This window comes from Eurosta solidaginis, chromosome 5 (genome assembly GCF_040869045.1).
Source record: "Eurosta solidaginis isolate ZX-2024a chromosome 5, ASM4086904v1, whole genome shotgun sequence".
Taxonomy (NCBI): Eukaryota; Metazoa; Arthropoda; class Insecta; order Diptera; family Tephritidae; genus Eurosta; species Eurosta solidaginis.
The window spans coordinates 269,613,075-269,637,728 of NC_090323.1; the positions used below are offsets into that span (position 1 = coordinate 269,613,075).

Genomic DNA, 24,654 nt, shown 5'->3' on the forward strand with positions numbered 1-24,654 from the left:
CCGGGGCTCATTTAGTCCCAAACACTGTTTATTTAGCCGTTCAATGCCACCAATTACTCATAGGCAATGGTTTTAATATTCTCAAAGTGTTTACTGCGGTGACCGCTTTTGCGGTGCGACGTGGCGACAATTGCGGTGACGAGGGCGATGACGCAAGGGATGTGTCTGGGTTATTCTTTTGGGACCGGCCAAACAGCTTATGCGCTACATACATACATCCGAGCCGCATGATTCTTCTTTTGTGTAGAATAAATACACAAACCTTTCAACATGTTTACGTAAAAACGCAACGATCACTGTGCAAAAAAAGTGGAGTCAACAATCTTGCTAAACGGTTAATGAACGACCAGCTAGACTTATATTGGGTAACCTTGAACTCCGATGTTTGTTCTGCAATGTTTAAAGAACACAAATATTGATTCATATAACGAACGAAAGCGCGCCAATTAGATCACGAAGACAGCGACAGCGGTGCAGTATAAGATTTTGTGCTAATTGATGCACTCACACTCAGTACCACATTTGCCCCAAAGCCAAGCATTTGGAGGGTGGAGGAATGTAAATTAAATTAATTGCTCATATATGTATGTAAATTGCAAGGTGCTTTATCAATAACGGTCCACGCCGATGAACTCATCAAATATGCGCGCTGAAAATACAGTGGGAGCGCGCATATGTGTATTATAACGGTCATTGGCCCGCCTATCACTGGAATTCTGGGTTGGCGCGTGGCTTGCAACAGCAGCGAAAATTAAATTTGACATTTCAGCATGTCATCAGATTGTCCAGTAAACATATTTACCTAAGTATACGTGCTCAATACAAACAACTTGCACTCCCTAGCGGAACAAACGTAAACACTGACGTCGAAGAAAGTCAACATGCAGCGCCCAGGGAAGCGAGTAGGAGGAAGTGGGTGTATAGTGATAATTACTTTATGCTGAAACTCGGCAAATATTTGGGCACTCCACCGGTCCTACCTACATATGCATCATCAGCAACTTTCAAGTTGTACGCAAAATTTTGTGCCATGCAATACAAATACCTAAGCAGACAATAAATTGCAGGCGTTTTGTTTTTGCATTCACAGCGCTTTTATGCACGCGCGCTTTAATAATAAAAAAAAATTAAAATATATAAAATTTATTGAGGTCGTTTGCATTTTTTCGATTGACACATGTAATAAATGATAGCAACAACAATGACAAATTAAAAATATGTAGCTCATCAGTTACAAAGTGCAACACTGGCCGCCACTAAGAATAAAATTGGCCAAATAGTTCACTAATTGCAAGCTAAGTTTATGCAGCTTTTAAGCGCAGCAGGTTATGCGTCCTCTCACGCAAACTCTTGTAGATCTAACAAACATAGCTTTGAAATATTCTATTGCGCACGAGGCGAATAACCTCAAGAAAATGCGCGCCAATTTCTCGTGTTCTCAAGCCAACACAAAAACACAGACGAACAAACTTTGATGGCGACAAAAGTGGACAAACACAAGAAGAATGCAGTTTCAAACTGGCCAACTAAAGCAACAAATATTAAGCTGAATCAGTGGGAAACCAAAAGGAATGCTGTGGCAGCAACGGAAAAATAACGTGCAAAAGATGTGCAACGATCTGTTCCAAGCTTCAAGCTGTTCCAATAAACAACATCATTATGCTGCTGTAGGAACAACAACAGCAATTGCAACAGAAGAATTAACAAAAAGAAATCAACAACGCCAGAGAACAAGAAGTTATAGTATAAGAGCAATAAAAATCAAGTCGTTGTCATTCGCAATGGAATGCAATCCGACAACTTTTGGTTGCGCACGCGCAACCGTTGCTGCTCTTTTTTTAGTTGGACGATGACGCCTGCCGCAGTAACTTTGGCTAAAAATACTTAATGCCATGAAACTTGTTTCAACAACTATTCAAACCACAAAACAAGGCATAAACAAGAAGAAGTCGAGTGATGCTGCTGCTCCTGCTCTGCCATATAAATCGCAAAATATTCAGTCTCAATTTGTTTGTGTATATGTGAGGCCGACGTGGTGTGATGGTAGTGTGCTCCGCCTATCACACCGCAGATGCTGCGTTCACGCCCCGGGCAAAGCAGCACCAAAATTTTATAAACAATTTTATTCAATAAGAAGTAAATTTGTCTAAGCATCGGGGTCGCCCCTTGGCAGTGTTTGGCAAGCACCCGAGTGTGTTTCTGCCTTGATAAGCTTCTCAGTGAAAACTCACCTGCCTTGTAGATGCCATTCGGAGTCGGCATTAAGCAAGTAGGCCCGTCCCGTCAATTTGTAGGAAAACCTAAAAGTAGGACGACGAAAATTGGAAGAGAAGCTCGGCCTAACATCTCTTCGGAGGTTATTGCGCCTTACATTTATTTATTTATACGTAAATGCGTGTGTGAATACACTCAATAAATAACCGCCAACATGGCCCACAAGAATTGAATGGCGGCGGATGACTGTGTTGCTGGGTTAAATGGTGTAAAAGCATGTGGTGAAAATGCATAACGATAAGATCGAAAAAGACTGGTACTGGGACAATTTTTGCAAAAAAAAAATTAGAAGGAATTAGTACAAAAAGACGGCTAATCAGAAAATCGATTAGTGATGGAACATGATTTATAATTTTTCAATGATTTATTGCTTAAGTAAGTCCTGGCTAGTGGATGTGCGTTTAATTGACTACCAGAAATGTTAATTAATCACAACTAAAATTGTTCTCCAAATTAATTAATTTTACTTTAGATTAATCAAATAGGAACTTCAGTTGATTTTATAATCGGGCTATAGTTCAAAGTAAATCAATTAGATATAAAGCTTTTGATTAACTTTTTCTGAAATCTTCTAATCAATATTAGTTTTGATCAGGTCTGTTCAAAAATGTGTATATTGAAGTGCAGATCACAATACAATATTATATGTATACTGAAAAGTTTTTAAATTGACAAAAAAAAAAAGTATTTTAAATGTTTAAATTAAAAATTTTCTCAGTGCTACAATATTTTTGCAAATTTTTTGTCAATTTGTTAGTGTAAATTTGAATTTAATGTCGAAGTGCCTTGGCTTCATATGGGAGTGCTTTCTTTATACTTTCATATGAAATTTAGCCACTTTCATATTAATCCAATTTCTATGTGAGGGCATATGGTAGTGCTATGGAATTTTTTATTTATATTCAAAGTGTGAATTTGTATCTTAAGGGTTAAGCAGCTATGGTTTTGACTAATGTACTAATGTACTAATTGATAAGCTAGCCAATGATTATAAACTGCATTGAATAAAGGAACAATTAAAACGTTTTGAACAACAATTTACACTTTTCTTCAATTTCAGGGATCGACATTTTTGTAATTTGTTAGCTTATAATTAACTTTTCGCCATACAATCTAAGTTGAACAATCCTTGTTAACCAAATATTGATGACAACTTGTGACTGATCGCACCTGTTGGATGGCAACTCATTAAAACAAGCAAACACCCCGAAGCGATAGCAAACTGCTTTCGGGAATTATAATCAATTGCCTACAATTTATATCGGTTTTACAAAAAGTTCGAAACATTGTTTTGTTGTTGTTGTAGTAGTAACTGTGAGGCTTATGGAAGTATAATCGATGATCGCGCTCACTAAGTAGATCGGATGAAAAATATTAATATTCCAACGGAACATCAACAGTTACGGACATTATGCTCGATAAAAAAAGTATATTTATTAGGACTTTGCACAACAAACGCCTATTTTTCATGTTTACGCTATGAGCTGCATAATAGTTTTCCCGTAACGCAGGCTAACGACATGCAAGATGATTTACTTCTTCCAGAGCGATGGATGACACAAATCCTAAGCTAGAAAAATGTGTTGACTTTACAACAACAAAAGCAGCTGTTATTTCAACACAAAATAATAAAGAGACAACAGGGGATAGGGGCGATTCAAGCAACTATACATAATACTCAGCAAAAAAAAAAAAAACAAAAATACAGCAAATATACGGATATGAAAAATGTGAATTTCCGTCATCAGTACTGATTTAGGCCAATAGAGCAATTAGTCAAATGTCAAAGAGGCCTGCTGCTCTATCAAGAGCTAAAGAAATCTTAACTTTTTTCTATTTATGTATATACGCTCGAAAGTTTATATAATTAATCGTTGGATTATATCTACCGGAAACTTTCTTTTTATAAACACGTTTTGGGTTATATTTTATAGAAAATTTTTAGAATTGGAGCGAGGGTTGTTTGGTCTTTAAATAGTCTGCAAGCTATGTACATCACCCTACCTAAACTATTGTCGCTTACTTAGTACAATTTATAAAAATAGTAAGTTGCGTTAATCTAACAAATGGGGGAATGTGGATAAAGAATGTTTTTCAAATGCGTAAGAGTTCTCACTTTGGTTACAACCAGCAAAAAAAAAAAAAATAAATAAATAAAGAAATGTGACATGGCGTCATCGCCAACACCAAACTAACAGCAGGAGGCGGTATCAAGCGGAAAATAAGCAATATTTATCGCTCATCATGTAGAATTGGATGGTGGGGGACTAAGAAATGAGCTTGCGTAGGCTGAAAAAATATTATTACACGCTGCATTTTTGCATCTGAATTTTTTTTTTTCGTAGATCTGTCTACTCAGAGTATTGTCTTATTTTGTGTCGTTTTGAATTTGTGGACGAAAATCGTTGCACAAAATGTTAAGCTGATTCAACAAAAACTTGTATAGCTTACACTCAACCGGTCAGTTCTCATCAGCCGTGCTGAGTGATATCTAAGGCGGCGCCGCCAAGCGCATACCATGAAAGCAAATGATAAATGTGGCATTAGACGCAGCAGTATGCAACAAAAATTTAGGTGGAAATTACAATAAATCGGAAATTGTTTTGATTTTTTAATGTGAACTTTTATGTTACTTCTATCAGCAACTCAAAATGGCCTAATTATGTAAAGTACGGTTATGACATGATAACAAAAACAAAGCAGCATGACAAAAGGAAAGACGGACAAATGGCAAGAAATTAATTACACAACAATATATGTAAATTAAGTTAATACTTGCACAAGGCTGTCAGCTAATGGTTGGTAGGACACGCTACGATTTATGTAGGTATTTACATAAGCAGATACATTATGATATTAACTTATTAATGACAGTGTTGGAAATCCTACAAACAAACTAGCAAAAAGGTTAGCATCTTTTAACCAAGGGAGTTCAATAAATTTGGTTCACATAGAGCCACACAACAACAACGTCATTGAAATTTATAATACCTCTCGCAGAATTACAGAATTAAAGTTTTTCTCTTGTACATTCCAAATGAAGAGCAACAAATCGTTGAAAGATTTATACAAATTTATTGGAGGAGTGACACAAGGTTAACGGCCATAACGTCAATTGAACTTTTTATCAATGATAAAAAGAACTTAATCCACTAAAAGCCAAGTGAAATTTTCGCCTGTAGCGCATCCTTTTTTATATTGTGGTGGTCATAAGGCCAAAAGGCATTATCACCATTTGAAGTCGTCATATGGTCAAGTGACCTTCATCCAAAAAATCATAACGAGATCCTCGCAAAGTACATACGCATCTTGATCAATTGATCGATTCAGCAGCGAAAATAGCGCGGGTACACGCCATGTACCTCAAAGGCAAATTTGGTGCGTTTCCAAATTTATATCCAAGAAATTAAAACAAAAAACAAGAATCCTGTACTCACGCACGTTTCACGTTCTTCTTCATTACCACACCATACGTAACTTTGCATTGTATCCTTCGTACAACGACCCACAATGAGAAAGTGACTCATAATTTTTTCGTTATTTAATTTCCCTTTCGTTTTTTTTTTCACAATATCCCATATATTTTATCATTTGACGAACATTTGTTGGTTAATATTATTGTTGCTGTTGGTCGGTTAAATACGGTACGCCTGCTGGTGCTGTTGCTGAGTTTATTGCCCTCATGAGCGACATGAATGTAGATTACACGCAAAGGATTTTTAATATGCTTAAATGCTGGTTTCATAGCGCTTGTTGTTGTTCTTGCTGCCGTTTTGGGGTTTCTAACTGCGTTGAATTCGTATAAAAGGGCTCAAAAGCAGTGATACCATTTTTTAAAAAGGTATAAGCAACAATTTCCAGTTGTTGTCAATAAAACACAAATGTGCTTTTGTCAGCAAAACAAATGAGAATTTGAAGGGCAACAAGAAATAGTAAACAAATGAACAGAACAACGAAGTTAAAAAGGAGCCGGAAAGCGCCATACACCAATGTCAACAACTTAGACAAGAGATGACTATACTGTGGACAATTTGACTAGCAAAAGACTAAAAAACAGCTGTCATGCAGTAAACTGACAAATGCAGCTGTTGATAATTTGACCAAAGGTTAACTGAAAACATGTTAATCGAATGACAGCAGCAGCAGAGCTGTGCGTGCACTCCAGACATCCATACCATTTGACGAAGGCATAAGTGTAGGAGAGGCGCAAAACGCACCAAGTAAAATTATGAGCGTTGGACAAAGACGACTTGGAGGTAAAAGACCTTTACGGCGTGTCCTTAAGACATGTGTAACAGACACACAGACATATTTATCATATTCATACACATCCAGGTGTATACAAATGCGCGTGAAATATGATTACGAAAAAGTGCAAAGCCAAAAAAATTAAACTAAATGCGAAAAAGCAAAAACAAACTTTGCAGAAGACATGCACGGACGGTCGATCATACGTTGAATAATTTGTGACGGTGAAAAAAACTCAGAACTAATGAAAATGTCAAAAGGACAGATGAACACACGCAGAGGAAGTAAATAAAAAAAACTAAAAACAGAACAACAAAATTTAAGAAAGAAATAAATAGTGAAGAGACCCAAAATGCATGCGGACAAGGCTTAGGAAAGTATAAATATATATACACACTACGGTTGCCATTTTGGGTCCATTTGGACCAAATTTGGTTCGCTCCAATCCCGTTTGGTCCTTTTTGGGCAAGCCGTTACAATTTTGGTACTTAGATTTGAATTTTTGAATTTTTTAACTTTCATAACAATACGCAACACTGATAAAAAAAATTTGCTTGTTTGAAACACCCTGTGAATGGCAATCGACTTCGAATCGAACCGGTTTTACATAGAACGCTTTGTCGTGTAGTATTGTGCGTGTCTCGATGTAAGTTGTGTTAGTGCAATACCCTGCAAAAATCGCGAGTACTCCATGCATGCATGTACCAAGCGAGTGCTCCAAAATTAACCACAATTCATACAAAAAATATGGTCCAATTAACATTGCGATGTTCTAGGACTGGACCATATACTCCAGCTCTGCATTACATCAGAGTAATCCATGGAGTACCCACAGTCCAATAAACATCGTATAGTGATTACAATCGTTAAAAACGAGCAATGATTGGCTTACAATATGTTCGTGTAGAAACATGAGGAGGTCCATTGCTGCATTACTGTGGAGTATAAATGTAAGTACTCCAGTGGACCACATGATCCAACGATTTTTGCAGGGTACAATTAGCAATTGGATTAATGTCAGATCCCGAAATAAAAGCGTATATGCCTATATTCTTAAAATTATAAAAAAATAAATAAATGTAAGGCGCGATAACCTCCGAAGTAATCTAAGGCCGATTATAAATACCTTAAATAAAGAGTTCCAATCAGAAAAGATTCGTCTGCCATTCTGCCAAAATTGAAAAAAATAAACTACGCGTTTTTATGTTGCGTATTTGCCATGACGTAGCAAATGCATAGCCGTATAATTGCATGCTTGAACATTTTTGGTTTAAGTGATAAAACTTACTACCTTGAATTAAAAAATATTTTTGTTGGAAGTAAAGCTGAAGTATGCATTTCTTGAAAGTGATAACTTTACAGATGTACGACTTGCGGTAAAAAAAAATATTTTAGATTTTTATATTGAACTCTTAAAGCAAATGCAAAAACGCTTTGCTTTTTCTAGATGTGATATAAAAGTTTTATGTACAACATAATAATACCGACAAGGTATTAGCAGAAACCGAAACTTCTCTAATACTGAAAAATATGCCCATATGTGATAAAATGTATTTAATTATCATCATCAATAATTATCATCAATTTTAATTCAAGCACTTTTTGTTTGTTTGTAACGTCGTGTTGTTTTGTACTTTTTATGTTGTTGATTATTAGATTCTTTGTATACAAATAAATGAAAACAAATTTTGGTCATTTTTTTTTGAAAGTTGGTCCTTTTTTTCGACGAATTTTGGTCCCAAATGAAAACAGGCTGTGGCAACCGTGATACACACATATGTAAGCACAAACAAACACGCTTAAACAAATTCAATGCGACATACAAGGTTAATGACCTAATTTTTTTTGAATATGTCGCTTAGGGACAAAGTTCGATTAACGTCTGCATTAAATTTCATAAACAGGCGACTTGCATTGTTCGCCGAAATTAGGAACACTAGAATACGCTTAAAATGGACAATGCTGAAGTTTAAAATGAAGACTTGAGAAAGTGAAAAATTGTCACTTGGCATGAAAGCGGGCAAGCGAAGTTTTCGTGATTATGTAAATGTACCACAAGGCGCAAGAACAGCTATACCCAGAATAGCTTATGCTTCAAATTATCTATATTTCTTAACATTCGATTAAATGTGTACAGTTGACCCCCCAAACAAGGGCAACCTTTAGCTGATTTATTTAATGCTTGAATAATAAAGATTTCCACCATAGATGCGTGAATTCTCAAAACAATACGTTACGAAAAGTTGATGAATTTCAAAACACACACGTTGGTTCTTGTAAACTGAACAAGAATTGCGTAGAAAGTAATTGAGACAAAAAAAAAAAAAATACAATAAGTAAAACCAACTCAACTGTATCGAAAAAATAAGTACAGTGTACTCTCTCCTAACGGACACCTCTCATAAACGGACAATTTTTTCAGTGCCAAAAAATTCCTTAAGCATTTTTTAAGTTTTTCCCTTTTGAGCGGACAACCCTCCCATAACAGGACGCGGACACTTGCTTTTTACCCCAAACGGCTCTTTTTAATTTCCCATAAGCGGACACCTTACAACAATTTTTTTTCATTTACTCTTTCCCATATTCGTACAGCTGTTGCTTATTCACTAATACGTGCATGGTTGTAGGGGAATCCCCTAAATACGAAGAACCTGTTTTCAATACAGTAAAAAACACAAAAATTTATGTACCTATTGCATACACGTAATTAGCATCTTCTTTTGTGTGTACGTACGTGAATCGCAATGCCTAAAGTAGTGTTGAGTATTAAAGACAAAGTTAATGTCATTGAAATTCATAAGAAAGAAAAACTAAGTGTACGAGAGTTGGCAAAGAAATGTAAGATCAGCAAAACGGAAGCTGCTAGCATTATCAAATTTTAAGTTTGTGGGACACTGACGTCAACCCGGAAAGAAAAAGGGGTCTGCTGAAGTCCAAAGGCCTTAATATTGAGAAATTGTGCTACGAATGGTTTGTGAAGGCTCGAAATAAGAGCATTCCTCTGTCAATCACACTTATAAGGAGCAAAGCTAAAGAAATTGCAGTAAGGCTCAATTACGAAGATTTTAGTGCATCATCCGGCTGGCTGGAAAGGTTCAAAAAACGTCACAACATAACTTTCCGTACAATTATTTTGAATATTTTGTACACAAAACTTTATTCTTTAATTTATGAACAAAGCTTTATGAACCTCCTAACTCAGTCTTATTTGTATGTATTAATATTCTTGTTTTGGAAATAAAACTGTTTAAACATTCATCAATAATACTTTTCTCATAAGCGGGCACCCCTCATAAGCGGACAAATTTGGCAGTCTCTTAGGTGTCCGTTTAAGAGAGAGTAAAGTGTATAATGAAAACTTAAAGAAGAATGAGAAATTTTAGGAGGGAAAATGAAAACACACACAAAACAGATGCAACAAACAAAAAAGGAATTTCAGCAGCGCTCCAAATTTAGCGTCATTTCGAAATTCACAGAAATAACTTGCAGCTGCACAGGGGGCACTTAGGTAAGGCGGGCGGTCCAATAAGCGCAATAGCACAGACAGACTGTATATAGCTAAGTCAACAAAGAAACGCTACAAGCCGCCAAAAGCAAGAACAACAAGTCACACAAAAGGCAATGGTAGATAAATGAGCAATGCACATCAGCATTGCATTTGCAGACTGCAGACGAATGGGACAGAATCCACAGACTGTTTGGAATGCACTTAAATCAAAATAGAAAATTATATGCAAGCAGGCAGCAAAGGGAGGAAGCGAGATGGATTAAAGTGAAAACATGAGCATATTTCTTGCTTGTAGAGTTTACATGAAATGCTATAAAATGGCGGGAAAACGTATGCTAACTTTTTCAACTCTTAAGTAGGTGCGTTATGAATAGTAAATCAAAGAGGAAACACGTTTAAACTAACAAAGATGGTGTAGGTATTTAACTGACGACCTAACGAAACACCCTCAATAGAGTACTAGGAGTTTTGTTCTAAAAAAAATTGCTTTCTAAAGCACAGCTTATTAATTGCTGCGTCGAGATCTATTAACTTTGTCATCGTTTTTTTCATGACCTCCTATCCCTTATGGCCGGAAATGTGGAGCTTAAAAATGTTAATTTAACCCAGGCATGCTTAACGAACGAAACGATATCATTTCGTTACGATAATCAACGTTAATAAACGAAACGAAGTCATTTCGTTTCGTTTATTAACGTTAAGAACGACAAATTAACGTTAATTTGACGATCTTAACGTTAATAAACGAAACGAAGTGACTTCGTTTCGTTTATTAGCGTTGATTATCGTAACGAAATGATATCGTTTCGTTCGTTAAGCATGCCTGATTTAACCTAAATGCAATTAAGTCCAGAGTTTATTCAATAAATAAATTAATATTATAAAAGTCGCACGCGCAATTGTTGTAATTTTTTTTTTGTTATGAACTATAAATTTATTTTTGCATATTTAAAACCCGCATATACTTAGTTTCATTTTTTCAGTAACCTAATTGTGCGTCTCTAAGACGCCATTGATGACCATTAACCAGCCAGACGCAGCATACCCAAACAATCATACGCCTGCTTACCCTACAATGTGTCTGGGTACTTGTTGTACTTGCGTAGCTGAGTGCTTATCATGTGACATAGCCATGGGCATGAACGCTGTGTGTATGTTTGTACGTAGTATTTGTATGAATGAATGTATGAACGTTAGTAAAAATAGCAAAATAACAAAACATCAATCGCTAACGTCAGCATTTCTGGGATATGCAAAGGTGTTCTGATAGATTTGGAAGAAAAATTTAATTCGCCTGCCTACCAAATGTAGATACGTTAAAAAATAAGCGCCGACACGAATTTATGAAATATTTGGTATAAATGATGATTTTTCCCAACGAACAAGTCAAGCATGCATCGTAAGCATGAGCTTATACCGCAGAAGCAACTGTAAATCCTACATGTTATAAATTATTTTCTTCTTTTTTTCAATTGCGTGAATATAAAAAATCTATTATTTCCCTCACGAAAAGCGAGTAAACCAATTTCGAAAATTCGAAAAACGAAAATTTTCTAGATAAAAGAGAGTTCGACATTCAATTTTCTTAAAAATATTTAAATAAAAATGGGAATTATCATGCGAATTTTTCAAAACAGGTTTTGAACTAACGAATTGGAAAAGGCATGCACGTGATTTTCAAAAAACATACAGCAGCGAATAGAACAATGACAATGACAAGTTTTATCAAGTTTCGTGAGTCAAATTCTTTCCTTTTACTTTCGATAATTTAAGAAAAAATCTTCTATGAAGTTCGTAACTGAAACTATGCGAACCAATCTCAAAAACATTTTCGAAAAAAATCGAAAATTCGTGAAAATTTTATTCTTTGTATTTAGCTTTCGTTTCTTTTTATTAAACGGTTTTATTTAGCTTGATTTGACAGGCCGGCCGTTGTGAACGAATCTTGTAATTGAAATTTAAGTAACTTCCCGATAAGCTACATGCTTGAAACTTGGAATATAGTTCAGAACCCGATGACAATGCAATAATAAGAAAAAAATCGCCGCTAGGTGGCGCAAGGATCGAAATATTCGCAAAATTCGCATTTGTGGTCCGATTTGGCTCATATTTGGAACACATAATACATGCAAGAATAGAAATCGACCTGTGAAAAAAAATCGCCGCTAGGTGGCGCATGGATCGAGATATTCACAAAAATCGTATTTGTGGTCCGATTTGGCTCATATTTGGAACACATAATACATGCAAGAATAGAAATCGACCTGTGAAAAACCTGTGGATCGAGATATTCACAAAAATCGTATTTGTTTGGTCCATATTTGGAACACATAATACATACATACATGAATAGAAAGCGACCTATGATGCCCGATTTGGCTCATATTTGGAACAAATATTGCATACAGTCTAGTAGAAGTGACATCAAAATATTTTGGAGTTGGAGGAGGGACAAGCATACGTGGCGCAGTCGAGTAAAGTCTTTGGAAGGATTATGTATTGAGGACTTTGGTTGTAACAAAATGTCAGGAAAGAGTCCTTGTAATAATGAGTCACTAAATGAACTAAATAGAATGAGAAATAACAGGCATTTAAATATAGACTAAAAACTTGAAAATAACATAATTAAAAAAAAATTTTTAAGTTAAACGGTTTTATTGAAAACAATACTTACATGAAATAATATTAATACGAAAAGCTAGAAAATAATTAGGTAGGTCCTAGGCACTAGTCATCACACTCCTTATCAATCTAGGGCGTTGATCAGACAATTAAATAAAAGCGTTGGACGCGTCATATTTCTATTGATAGTCATAAGTAAAACCAACTGAACCTTAATCAGGTTATGCTACGCCTCACATTTTTAGAAATTTCACGCGCCCAACGCTTTTATTTAATTGTCTGATCAACGCCCTAGATTGATAAGGAGTGTGATGACTAGTACCTAGGACCTACCTAATTATTTTCTAGCTTTTCGTATTATTATTATTTCATGTAGGTATTGTTTTCAATAAAACCGTTTAACTTAAAATTTTTTTTTTAATTATTTTATTTTTTTGATTATGCAGGTTTGTAGCCCAATAAATATTAGTCTAACAAAGTACAAGTAATTGGTCTCTCGAAATTCGTGTTGAATTTTGATATTTTTTTCCCGAAGGAAGTTCCAGATTTTCTGCCAAACAAAGGGCAGAAGGGAAGAAAATATGAGAAAAAACAAATTTACAAAATAAATTAAACAAAAACACTTTTAAGCTCTTAATAATAAAGAGACAGTAAAATACTGATAAAGAAATAAATGCATGATGTTTGTGTGAAGTTATGAACTAATATTTGAGGTAGAAAGCTCAAGCTGATCATCAAAGAAAAAATTGCTATAATAGGCTGGCAAATAGAATTTACCTACGTCAGTGCAGCTGCATGTGACGATAGCAGTGGGAGTAGCAAAGAAAACAAAATCCTTTTGCAGCAACAAGTTGGAACGACAATAATAAAAAAATAGATATACTCATATATATCTGAAGTTATTGTGCTTAGCCTAAGGTAAACTTAAGCAACAAAAGCTATGCAGAACAATGAATCAACTATGACGCAAATAACTAGTCTGCTATTTTTGGCAAAAATATCACAAGACAAAATTAAATGTTTGCATATCGAATGTATTTTCGTGCTAAATTCTTAAAGCAACTCACAAACAATCAAAAGAAATATATAAAACCGAGAAAAAAAGCTATACATAACCCAAAAGGAGCGCATAAAAGAGTAGCGCGCTGAATGAATGAATGAACCGAACCTCCTTAATAATGCTCAACAAAAATCAGAAGGAAAAAAAAACAGAAAAGAAACAAGTTTTAATGATGAATAGCTGCATAAGTATGCATGTACTATAAAAACAGAAGTGATAAAAACGCGACGTTCGAAAGTATCTAAGCAGCGGCATTTGTGTAGTGATGCACGTGTTTGGTCAAATGTATATACAACAAATAAATATTATGTAGGTTTATAGCTAAACAGCTTAAGAGCGGTTTTCAATGACTAAACTTTTTGGTGTTGTTGCTGGTGCTGATGTTTTATAGCTACATGCCGTACTTGCATGTTAGCACGTAAGCCACCAAAAAATCAAAAAATACCGGCGCATGCATACTTCCTCAAAAATTAAATAAAATAACACTTGTATTGCCTTCGTAAATATGAATAACAAGAACAACACACTCCATTAAACAAAAAAAAAAAACGTTTTGATGAATGACGACTGGCGTAGCGATCGATCGATTGACTGCTTCACTATTGGTGAAAGATACCAAGTAATATTAAAATATCAATGGCAATTACTGTTGCTTTACAGGCGATGATACGAAAGTCAGTCATAAAATAGCTTAACTTACAACAAATGTACTAAAAATATTTTACGATTAAAACGAACGATTGTACAGAGTGGATGCATGGTGAAGTACTTGCTGCGCTCACCAGCGTTGCCAGAGGAGTAGTCTAAGTCCAATCGGTAATTGACGATTTGGAGATAAAAAAAAAACGTCTCTGCTAGCAATGGGTTGATCTTTATTGTAAACAATAACTTCGACTTTACACGCGGTCAAAGTTGCGCTCAACGTTGGGACGCTATTTCATACTTCCCTCACTGAATATGTAAAGCTATGTATTTTTAATTTTTATGTTAATTGTGCTATAAGTTCATTAGTGCGACCTTCGCGCGCTTTAAAAAACCTCATTAAAATTGTTGAACACAAAATATTTAGATTCAATAAATGGACTGGCACACGAACTAGCGCTTCAATTAAAATACAAACAAAATAAAAGTAGAGAAATAAAGAACGGTATATATTTAAATAGCTGAGTCTCATGAAGTAAACGGAAAATTCCATAATTTTATTGGCAAAGGAAGCAAAGTTTTTCACATAACAATTTAACATAAACATACATAATATATGTAACTACGGTCAACGGTTTAACTTTTTGTTGCTTCTAAGTTCACTAATTAGCAGCGTCGTAATAAAAATGAAAGCTAAATGTGGAAAGAAAATTCAAAAAGGCGCAAACTGCAGAAAAGTTATGTGCCAAAATACTTATGTTAAGTGATGACAATAACAAAGTAATAAATATAACTACATAAAACAACAACACGAAGAAAGCATGTATGAAGAAGAATGATAAGCGAAATACCCACCAAAATTTTCTAAAATAAACGCTTAAACGGGTTAACTAAATTTGTTGTTAACTGTCACATAAGACACCGTTAGGATAAATATTGAGTGTAACGACATGCCTTAAGACCCGAACACATAAGAATAACCTATTTGACGATCCCCATACAAACACATGCAGTCAACTCATCTGTCAGCGCACGATGCTGCAGTTGACTGCATGTGTTTGTATGGAAATCGTCAAATAGGTTTTTCTTATGTGTTCGGGCCTTTAATGTAAGTGTAATTTAAACAACAACGAAAATTCTGTTTAAAATTTTTATCACCCACACGTGTCGATATTTCAATAAATGTCACTGTAATGTAGTAATTTTTTGTTTGTTTTTACTTCTTTTTTAGTATAAGTACAATGCGGTGAGGTGGAGAATGCGAAGAATGAGTAGAAACGCGCGGAGTATGACATTGTCTTATTGTTGTTTGACATTTATAATAAATGTTTTATGAGCATAATAATAATGTGTTTATACGTTTGCCTCATCGTGCTAGTATTTACTTAATTTTTCTTTTCTTTTAATTATATTTAAAGTTTAAAAAATGAAGGGCTGGGGGAATGCGGGCTAAAACTATTTAAAGAAATTGTTTATTAAAATTGCATAGAAATGTAGATAGTTTTTGAATTACAAATAATTTTTAAATATCGGAAGTATGTTTGCCCTTGCAATATAGTTGCAGAATTTCACACAATTGTATATCAGAAATCAAAGTCTCAAGCTAATGTTCTACTTATAATGTTTCCTTTCCAAACAACTATCAGCAGTGCAAGCCCAATGTAACCCACCGTGCCTGCAAGTTGTTTACGATTTGATAACAGTTTTGTACTTTGACATTGTTATTGTGCGCTTACATTTTATACAAACAGACAAATTACCGTTTTTGTTGTATTCACTTTCTTTGCACGCTACACGAATTGACTGCATTGTCACTTGTCGACAGCCTATTTTGCTCTTCGACGCTTCCCCTTTCCTCACTATTATTCGCAGCAATCGCATACAGCTGCGCTCAAAAAATAGCAGCAACATTTAAAATTGCTTTTTATTTATTTATTATTATTATTATTATTTTTTAATAAGCTTACTTATTAATTTTTATTAAAAATAATTGTACTTCAAACCGTTATACGGTATTCTGATACAAACATTTGAAAATTTTTATTTTTATTTTTTATTTTATTCGTTCTTGTATCTGAAGTAATTAATTTACAAAAAAAAACATATTGTTGGCTGGTAAATTCGAAACGCTTACTATTCGCTTTCTATTTAGCAGACATAAAATAATTTAAATTTATTAAACTATTTATGAGCTGGAGGCCTTGTCCAAATAAAAACGCAGTATAAATATTTTATATTTGTATTTTTTTTTTATTCGATATTTCGAATTCAGTCTGAAGTCATCATCAGGACTGTGAAACAAAAACAATAATTATAACATTTTCAAAAAATCAAGCACAATTGAGTATCTTATACAGACTAACCATATGTGCGAAAATTAAGAAATGTAAAATGTTTGCATTTAAATTTACGGTGCTTTAAAATATTGTTTATATTTTTGTATGATTATTTGTCTCCAATATTCTTAATTTTCGCACATATGGTTAGTCTGTATAACATACTCAATTGTGCTTGATTTTTTGAAAATGTTATAATTATTGTTTTTGTTTCACAGTCCTGATGATGACTTCAAACTGAAGTCGAAATATCGAATAAAAAAAAAAGAAAAAAAAAACAAATATAAAATATTTGTACTGCGTTTTTATTTGGATAAGGCCTCGAGCTCATACAATAGTTTAATAAATTTTAAAGATTAAACGCCAATAATTATTTTTTAAATAAATTATATTTGTTATTTTATATGATAAATCGAGCACAAGTGATTAAATAACGCAATGTTTTAATTAATGTTTTAATTGAGGAATTTAGTGCCTCCCTAAGACAGGCAGTAATACAAGAAACTCAATTATTCAATGCGATAGCTGAGACGAATTATTAAAACCAAGGCACGATTTTCCGTCATGTCATTTCTTGTCAAATTTGGTTTGAGACAAACCCGAACCGACGTTGTGCCATCTTCAACTTCATTTGACTTCCCAAAAATTTCGTATTTAGTACTTTTCGAAATTTTCCCAGGAAAAACTTATATTAAGAAATTATTTAAATAAGTGGTTGGAAGGGAGTTATTAAATAAAATGACTGCATCTTTAATTTTGCTGCTATTTTTCTGAACGAAAATGTACATACGTAGGCTGATGACCGATTCTTTTACTCCTGTGTAGATTGAATTAAACTAATTATTTGTCCATAATAGAAGCGAATGCAAAATCAGTTTATTTACCACATACTTATTACATCAAGTACGTAATAGCAGCTATATACAGTCGTGGCAAAAACTTATAGAATGATAGCAAAAAAAGGGTGGACTCTACAAAAAAGCAATACAAACTTAAAAATTTTGCTCTAAATGTTTACAAATTTTGATTCAAAATCTTCTAAAAATTAAAATTTTCACCAATTTTAAAAGCCCCGTCACATAAGCAGTTTTTCATATAGATTCGTTTAACCCATTCTTATGCATTATGAGTAGATTTAGATTTACTATACGTGAGTTGAGCATGGAGAGCGGCAGACGGGTGACACTGGTGCCATTAATTGCCAAGTTTGAAGTTCCAAGCATTAAAAGCATTAATAACTAAAACTTGATATAATTCCGCCAGTCATGAAAGTTTACATTTTTTTAAGTGGTGTTTCTACTGTTATAAAAAAAACGCTTATTGTAGAGAACGTTTTGATTCTCAAATATAGGGACTGTTTCGAAGCAATGCTGGAGATTTGAGAAGTGCTATACTCTCAACGTAAGATCTGATTCAAGTTTAAATGTTTATTGGGTTATTGCAGTGGTGGCAAAAATATGCTCTAATCAAAATATGTTCTTAGATTAATCTTGAATTATTTGAAACTATGTATTTCATTGTTATTTTCAGTAGATTTGAGAAAGCGAATTATTTAGTTTATAGGTAGTTTGTGGGAAAATATGGTTCAAGGCCAAAGCTACGCAAGCATGAATGGCATTTTAGACAGCTCATAAAGAAACACTTTTACTAACAAATTCTTGCAGTTTAAAAACAACTCACTTTCCTATGTAACTTTAAACCCGTACGAGTACGCTGACCTATTTAACCCACTATACGCCAAACAACATACATGAAAATAAAAAGATCATACAAAACAAGAGAAGATGTAAAAAAATAACAAAAGCAACAAAATGTAAAAAAAAAAGACAAAACAAAGCAGTTACTAAACGATAAGTAGAAATAAAAAATGGTCATAAATAACGTAGCTTAAAAGAGTAAGCGTGTTTTACTCAGCACTTCAAAGAGGCACACAACAGCTCCAGCTCTTCTTAGCCAACAGTAAACATTGCTTCAGCCTTTGACTGTGTTGTGTTGATGGGTTGCGGCGTTTATTGACGCCAAACGTCAATGGAGAAAAACAAAAGCTAACACAAAGAGGATTAGGTAGTAAGTTATTTACAGTTACAGACAACCTTAAAAATAAAAGAGGAAAGGCTAGTGTTTGGCAAAAGCGTTGTAGATGAATTTGTTTTGATAAGATTTCATTAGAATTTAAGATAGATTAAAAAGGCGCTCGTTTATTTGTTTTTATTTATATCGGTCAAAATGTGTTGATACTGCGTGAAAGCCACGCGAAACAGATAAAAACAACAAGAAATAAACAAAAACAAAAAATAGTAATGAGTAAGCAAAAAATTCGTAATAATTATGTGTAAACATATGTACGCCGCTTTATTATGTACTCAACAAGAATACATTCAATTAAAATTTAGCAACTTCATTGTATATATATGGCATTCATTTTAATTTGAATTTCACAATTTGTCACAAATTATTTGAATGATTGTTATCACAGTTTTGATTGCAATTCAATGTGGCACTGTGTGTTGTGGTAAAAAGGTGAATTTGAGCTTGTGCGGCGCTGAGTTCACAATGCACTCTAGACCATTAGAAGGCCAACAACTTGTTAATGCCACTGCTGCATATTTAAGTGTTTATCAGATTTAAGCTAACACACTCCAAAACAAGCCGATGGTGTTGCTAGCTGCTTGGTTGATAGCGCACAATAACAGAAATTAGCACTTGGGAGTCAGGTGCTTGTTTATTGCCTTAGGCAATGTGATGGATGACTAGCGCTAACACCTCAACTAGTCACATTCCTAACTAATTGACCCAACTAGCGCCCATATTAATTGAGTAGTAACCGGTAGTTAAGTGCTCTACAATGTTACTCGTATTAGCTGTTATCAGATCATACGCTGTAGCACTGCGCCACGACTCCCCGATCGACTTCCCTGATGCCGTCAAATTGCTGGAAATACAGTGAAGGTCTGTTTTGTTGTTTGTTTTAGTTTTGACGTTTCATCTCTTTTCTTTTATTTTACTTTTATTGCTAGCGATGGCATGTTATGTTTGTTATTGTTGTACAGCACCGTTTTATTGGCGCCAGGCGCAAACAAACAACAATTATAGAGATGGAAAAACCCCATTCAGCATATTTTCGCGCATTTTTTTTTAAATTTATTTTAATTTTATAAACGATTCGTTGGTTGAAAGTTGTTTTTATTATGACTTAAATTTGCGTTTTTCTCATTTCGTGTCGTTTCGTTACTTCATACTGACAATCACAACAGATTATAGCCGTCATGCATATGCATGTACAGCTGAGAGTAAAAGTACAGCAGGTCAAATTATTAAAAGCTGTTATTTTCTTCTTCGTTATTTGTGTCAATTAAAAAAGAAATGTTATAAATTGCATAACGAATAACAATTTCCAAGTCGTTTACGAAAAAATTCGAAGTTTTTGAAAATTGCATTAAAAGTTCGAAACGTGTGCTGATATTTGTATTCATATAAAAAATTAAATGTTTCAATAGAAATGCATGAAAAAAAATCTAAAACACTATTCAGGCAAGAAATCTGTTAAAAATCTATTCGAATTTTACGCGCCATGAGACTTGTAGTTTTGCGTACTGAAAATGTTTGCAAAATTCTAATAAAAAATTTTAAAATACCAACAACATTTTCAAAAACCTCTCGAATTTTCGACTTTTTCCAAACATTTTGCCGAAGGGGTTTACATCGATTACGTTAAAAAATTCAATAAATTTTTTTTTAAATAACGAAAGTAAAATAAAACAAGAAAACTAATAACTTAAAAAATTTAATTTATGCTGCAAATTTTTTATTCGCGGGTGTATATATTTACGTATAAAAATCTATACCAAGCCAACCAAATGAAGCGCATCTAAACAAGACCCGAAATAGACTCTTACACCCACGTCTCGAAGTAGCGCTCTGCACATAAACAGAGCGAAGCCAGATACTTGGCATTGAGTAATTCCGGGTATTTACAGTTTTTTGTGGGACAACGAAACCGCTCTTTTAAAGTGTTTTTTTTTTTGACAGGTCCCCTAAAGCGCTATGAACAAACAGTCCCACTGGTTGGCTGCGCAATATATTGCCTTGGTATGTGTTTGTTTTTACATTTTTTTAGAAATCGTTACATACTTATATAATTGCTTCAGAGTTCACACTTACTTGCATATTCACGTTTTGTATGCACATCCACAGCGAGGTACACATTACTAAAGCTGCCTTCACCAATATATTTGCCAAATATATAGTCATTTGGCGATTTCTTTGGCGGTGTTACTGCCACATTACTTGTGGGCGATATTGATGCAGCAGCAGAGGAAGTTGAAGTTGTATGCGCAGCTATATGTGTGGAAGCCGAGGCGATGTTCATTGCGGTGGTGTGTGAAGCAGCAGCGGTAGCAGAAACAGAAGCCGCTGTCCCACCACTACCACCCGTTAGCCCATTGCTTGTGCGTAACAAATGTTGCTCTGTGTCATTATAACCTTTGGGATGTTGTTGTTGGTGTCTACAACATGACGGCGTATGTTGTGGTGATGTGACACCATTATGTTGTGCTGCTGCAACGGCGGCTGCTAAAGGTGATGAGTGACCTGCAATTTTGCATAAAAAAGCACAAATATTAAGCAAAAGAGTACTCTAACTCATATAAAAATGCGACACCCACCATTTGTTAAATATTTACTGCTGCCATGATTTAAACTGCCCACAACTTCCGGTATAGCAGAAGCAGCACCGCAACCACAAAAACTGTTGCGCGTTTGTGGAGGCTGTGACAATTGTTGCTGCTGCTGCTGACGTTGCGTTCGATGCGCTGTTGTTGATCCAAGCTGTGTTGTTGTTGTAGTCTGTACTGTTGGAAGATGATGTGTGGGCGTATTTGCTGTATGCTGATGCATGCGACTTGTCGCTGTAGTGGCCATTGTGTTTGTGTTATTTGTAGTTACTGTGGCGTTAGTCGATAGTTCTTTCAATTTCAATTCACTAAAATTATTCTCGTTCAATGATACTGCGATGGCCTTTTCTTTTGGCATCGCTGGCATCGTGGTGCAGGGCGATAGAATTTGCTGCTGCTGTTGACCGTTTATCTGTAGAAAAAGAAAGAAGAGCAGGCAAATGTTTTTTATTAAAACGTCTAATTTAAAACATTACAGTTTAACTAATAAAGATTTATTTATTTGTTTTATTTATTATCAACTATACAAGCACAGCATCAGAAGTAATAATTTCTAAAGGGAATGAGACTGTCAGTAATATCAGTAAACTTGATGATTTCTTAAATTTTCAGAAGAAAGGAAATTTAATCTTTTTTACCCATAGATCTTGCTTCTTTAGAGCTCAATACAAAGTTTAATACTTTGAGGACCGTTTTTTTTTTCAAGTAAACCCTAAGGTTTATCTGTCCGATGAAAAAGTTCTTTGTGAACAAAATTTGTGTTTATGGGAAAGATAAATTAAAAGAACACATGAGAAAACGGACCTAAGGTTATGTATGCAAATTCAGTAGAAACAGACAGACCAAATCTATGCAAATGAGAATAGTCAAGTCTCGTAAATTCTAAAGAAAGCCAACTCCATTATCAATGAATGATCGCTTTTTTCCTACAGATTAGAAATTTTTTCGCTGCTCGTAAACAACTAAACATTTCAATGGAAAATTAATTTGTAGTACAAAAATAGAGCACAGCACAGATTAAAATCGTATTTATTAATAAAACTAACAAAACAACAATCAAAACAAAATTTAATGAACCCTATTCTAACACAAACAAAAAAATAGCTACTGGCATCCTAAAATGTAAAGGCGATTGAGAATAAAAATTAACTAATGAAGAAGAGATAAACACAAGTAAACTAGAATAGAAAATAAATCACAAAAGCAACAACAAAAAATATATACAACGTAGTTTTTATTAAAATTTGTTTTATGGGCATACTTAATACAATGTAAATATATGTACGAATATTTTGTATAGGTGAGCTGTTACGAAAAACAAATATTACAATAACAAGAAAAAATTGTAAACGAATATTGAAAATGAAGATGTAAAAAACAAATACAAAAGAAAACGTACATATACAAATACTCAAACAACCATCAAGATCATAACGCCTAAAGTGTGTGGGGAAAGAAGAGCGCAAGAAGGTGAGAACTGACACAAAGTATCATAAAGCATAGACGGGTTCAAGGATCCGTTACCAAGAGTTCATTTACCGCACAATTGGTTGGTAAACGATTGTTGGTGTCTTTACGGTATTGAAGCAAGAGTTCATATTAGAAATGAAAAAAAGGGAGGAGCGGGGGCGAATGATAAAGCTGAGCTATAAAATATTCTTTTAATGGTCTTGCTGTAAAAAAAAAAAAAAATAAAAAAAATTCAACACTGTTGTACGTAAATAAACAATTTGTTCATATAAATATTTTATGAATGTATATATTTGTTTAAAGCAGGGACCTTAAAAGCTATTAATATTATGAACTTTGAGGGCCAAAAAAAACAAATTTTAGAGACTGAAATGTCCCACCTCATTTGTAAGTAACTGTTTCCTTCTGCTTTTGGGTAAAAGTCTAGAACAGGGGTCGACTGCTAATACGCGTCCAAAAATATCGAGAGGTGTCAAAACAAGCGTGTTGGCATCGAAAACAATAATCGATTTTTGTTTTAATGCCTATAACCTCTGAGAATTCCCCTAATTGTAGGGTGTTAGTTATACCCATAACGCATTTAGTGTCCCAAGAAAAAACCTACTTTATCTTAATAATTTGGGAAAAGTTGAAACAACGCAACATCAGGAGGCACAATAATAAAACCAATATATTTAATAATCTTGCAAATTAACATGCCGAAAAACAACAATTTTGTTTATTTTTTTATATTCATTTTTATTTTTTATATTTTTTTATTTTATTTTATTTTTTTCTAATTTTTTGTTAACTGTTTTTTCTTACTTTTTTTAGTTTTATTTGTTGATTTCTTTATAAAATATATTTTGTTTTAAATAAAATATATTTAGTTACTATTTTTATTATTTTTTTTTCCAATTTTTATTGTTGTTTTTTTTTTGCCCCTTAATTTTAGTTTTATGAGTTTATTTTTACAACTTACAATTGTTTTTTAATTTAACTTTTATTTTTTATTATTGTTTATTCTCCCCTATTCAAATTCATTCTTTGTGTTTCTTTTCACATGCCTAATCTTAACTCAAATTTTCAACAAAACACTGCCACCTCATTCCCCGTCTGCGCTGATTCGCCACCCCCAACCACATGGCTTATGATGATCAAATTTCACTTTCTATTGTGAGCATGTGCATACAAGGATTATTCAATTTCCTCTCGACAGATATATGTAGCACCATTTAATATTTAAATAAAAATAAAAATTTGAAAAATGCATAAATGACACAGACAAGTTCAAGTGGCAATCTGACACAAACGACGCCAATGAATTGCAGTTTATATGTATATAAATGCGATCATGTGAATGTCCCAACAGATTTACATGTTTGCATATTCATATTGAGAAAATTATTTAAATACTAAAAAAATTCTTTATACAGTTTACAAAAAAAAAAAAATTTTTTGTCTCCAATAATAGCTTTTAAGCAAATAAATTGATAACAAACTGACGTGAATACCCCAACTGATTTGTCCTACGCAAATAATTTCAAGTCAAATACTTCAAAAAATAAAGTTGAGCCCTATTCATATAAAAACATGCGTTCATTAATCTTCGAAATTGGGTCTTTTGTTTTCATAGCTGCCGTTGTTCTTCATTTTAGGACAAATAACAATAACATTTTTTATGCACAAATAGGCACTTCCTAAAAACAAGATAAGAAAGCAACAACTTTTTTAATTCGCTTAGCAACTGAATGGGTTTCAATATTCACCCATGTTGTGATCGAATTTTCAATAAAAAAATTCTGTTTTATTTAATTTATTTATTTATCGCAGAGTTTTCTC

At 33.9% G+C, this 24,654-nt stretch overlaps 1 protein-coding gene across 4 annotated transcripts in view; it reads right to left on the reverse strand.

The window, feature by feature from the left end:
- Nucleotides 1-24,654, reverse strand: part of Pdk1 (Phosphoinositide-dependent kinase 1) — an 84,967-nt gene that overhangs the window by 26,514 nt on the left and 33,799 nt on the right. For all 4 annotated transcript variants that reach the window (XM_067790480.1, XM_067790479.1, XM_067790483.1 and 1 more), the window contains exons 2-3: nt 21,355-21,775; nt 20,852-21,280 (exon numbers count right to left, since the gene is read on the reverse strand). In XM_067790480.1, coding sequence (XP_067646581.1) covers nt 20,852-21,280; nt 21,355-21,775 — 850 coding nt within the window. The remainder of the gene's footprint in view (nt 1-20,851; nt 21,281-21,354; nt 21,776-24,654) is intronic.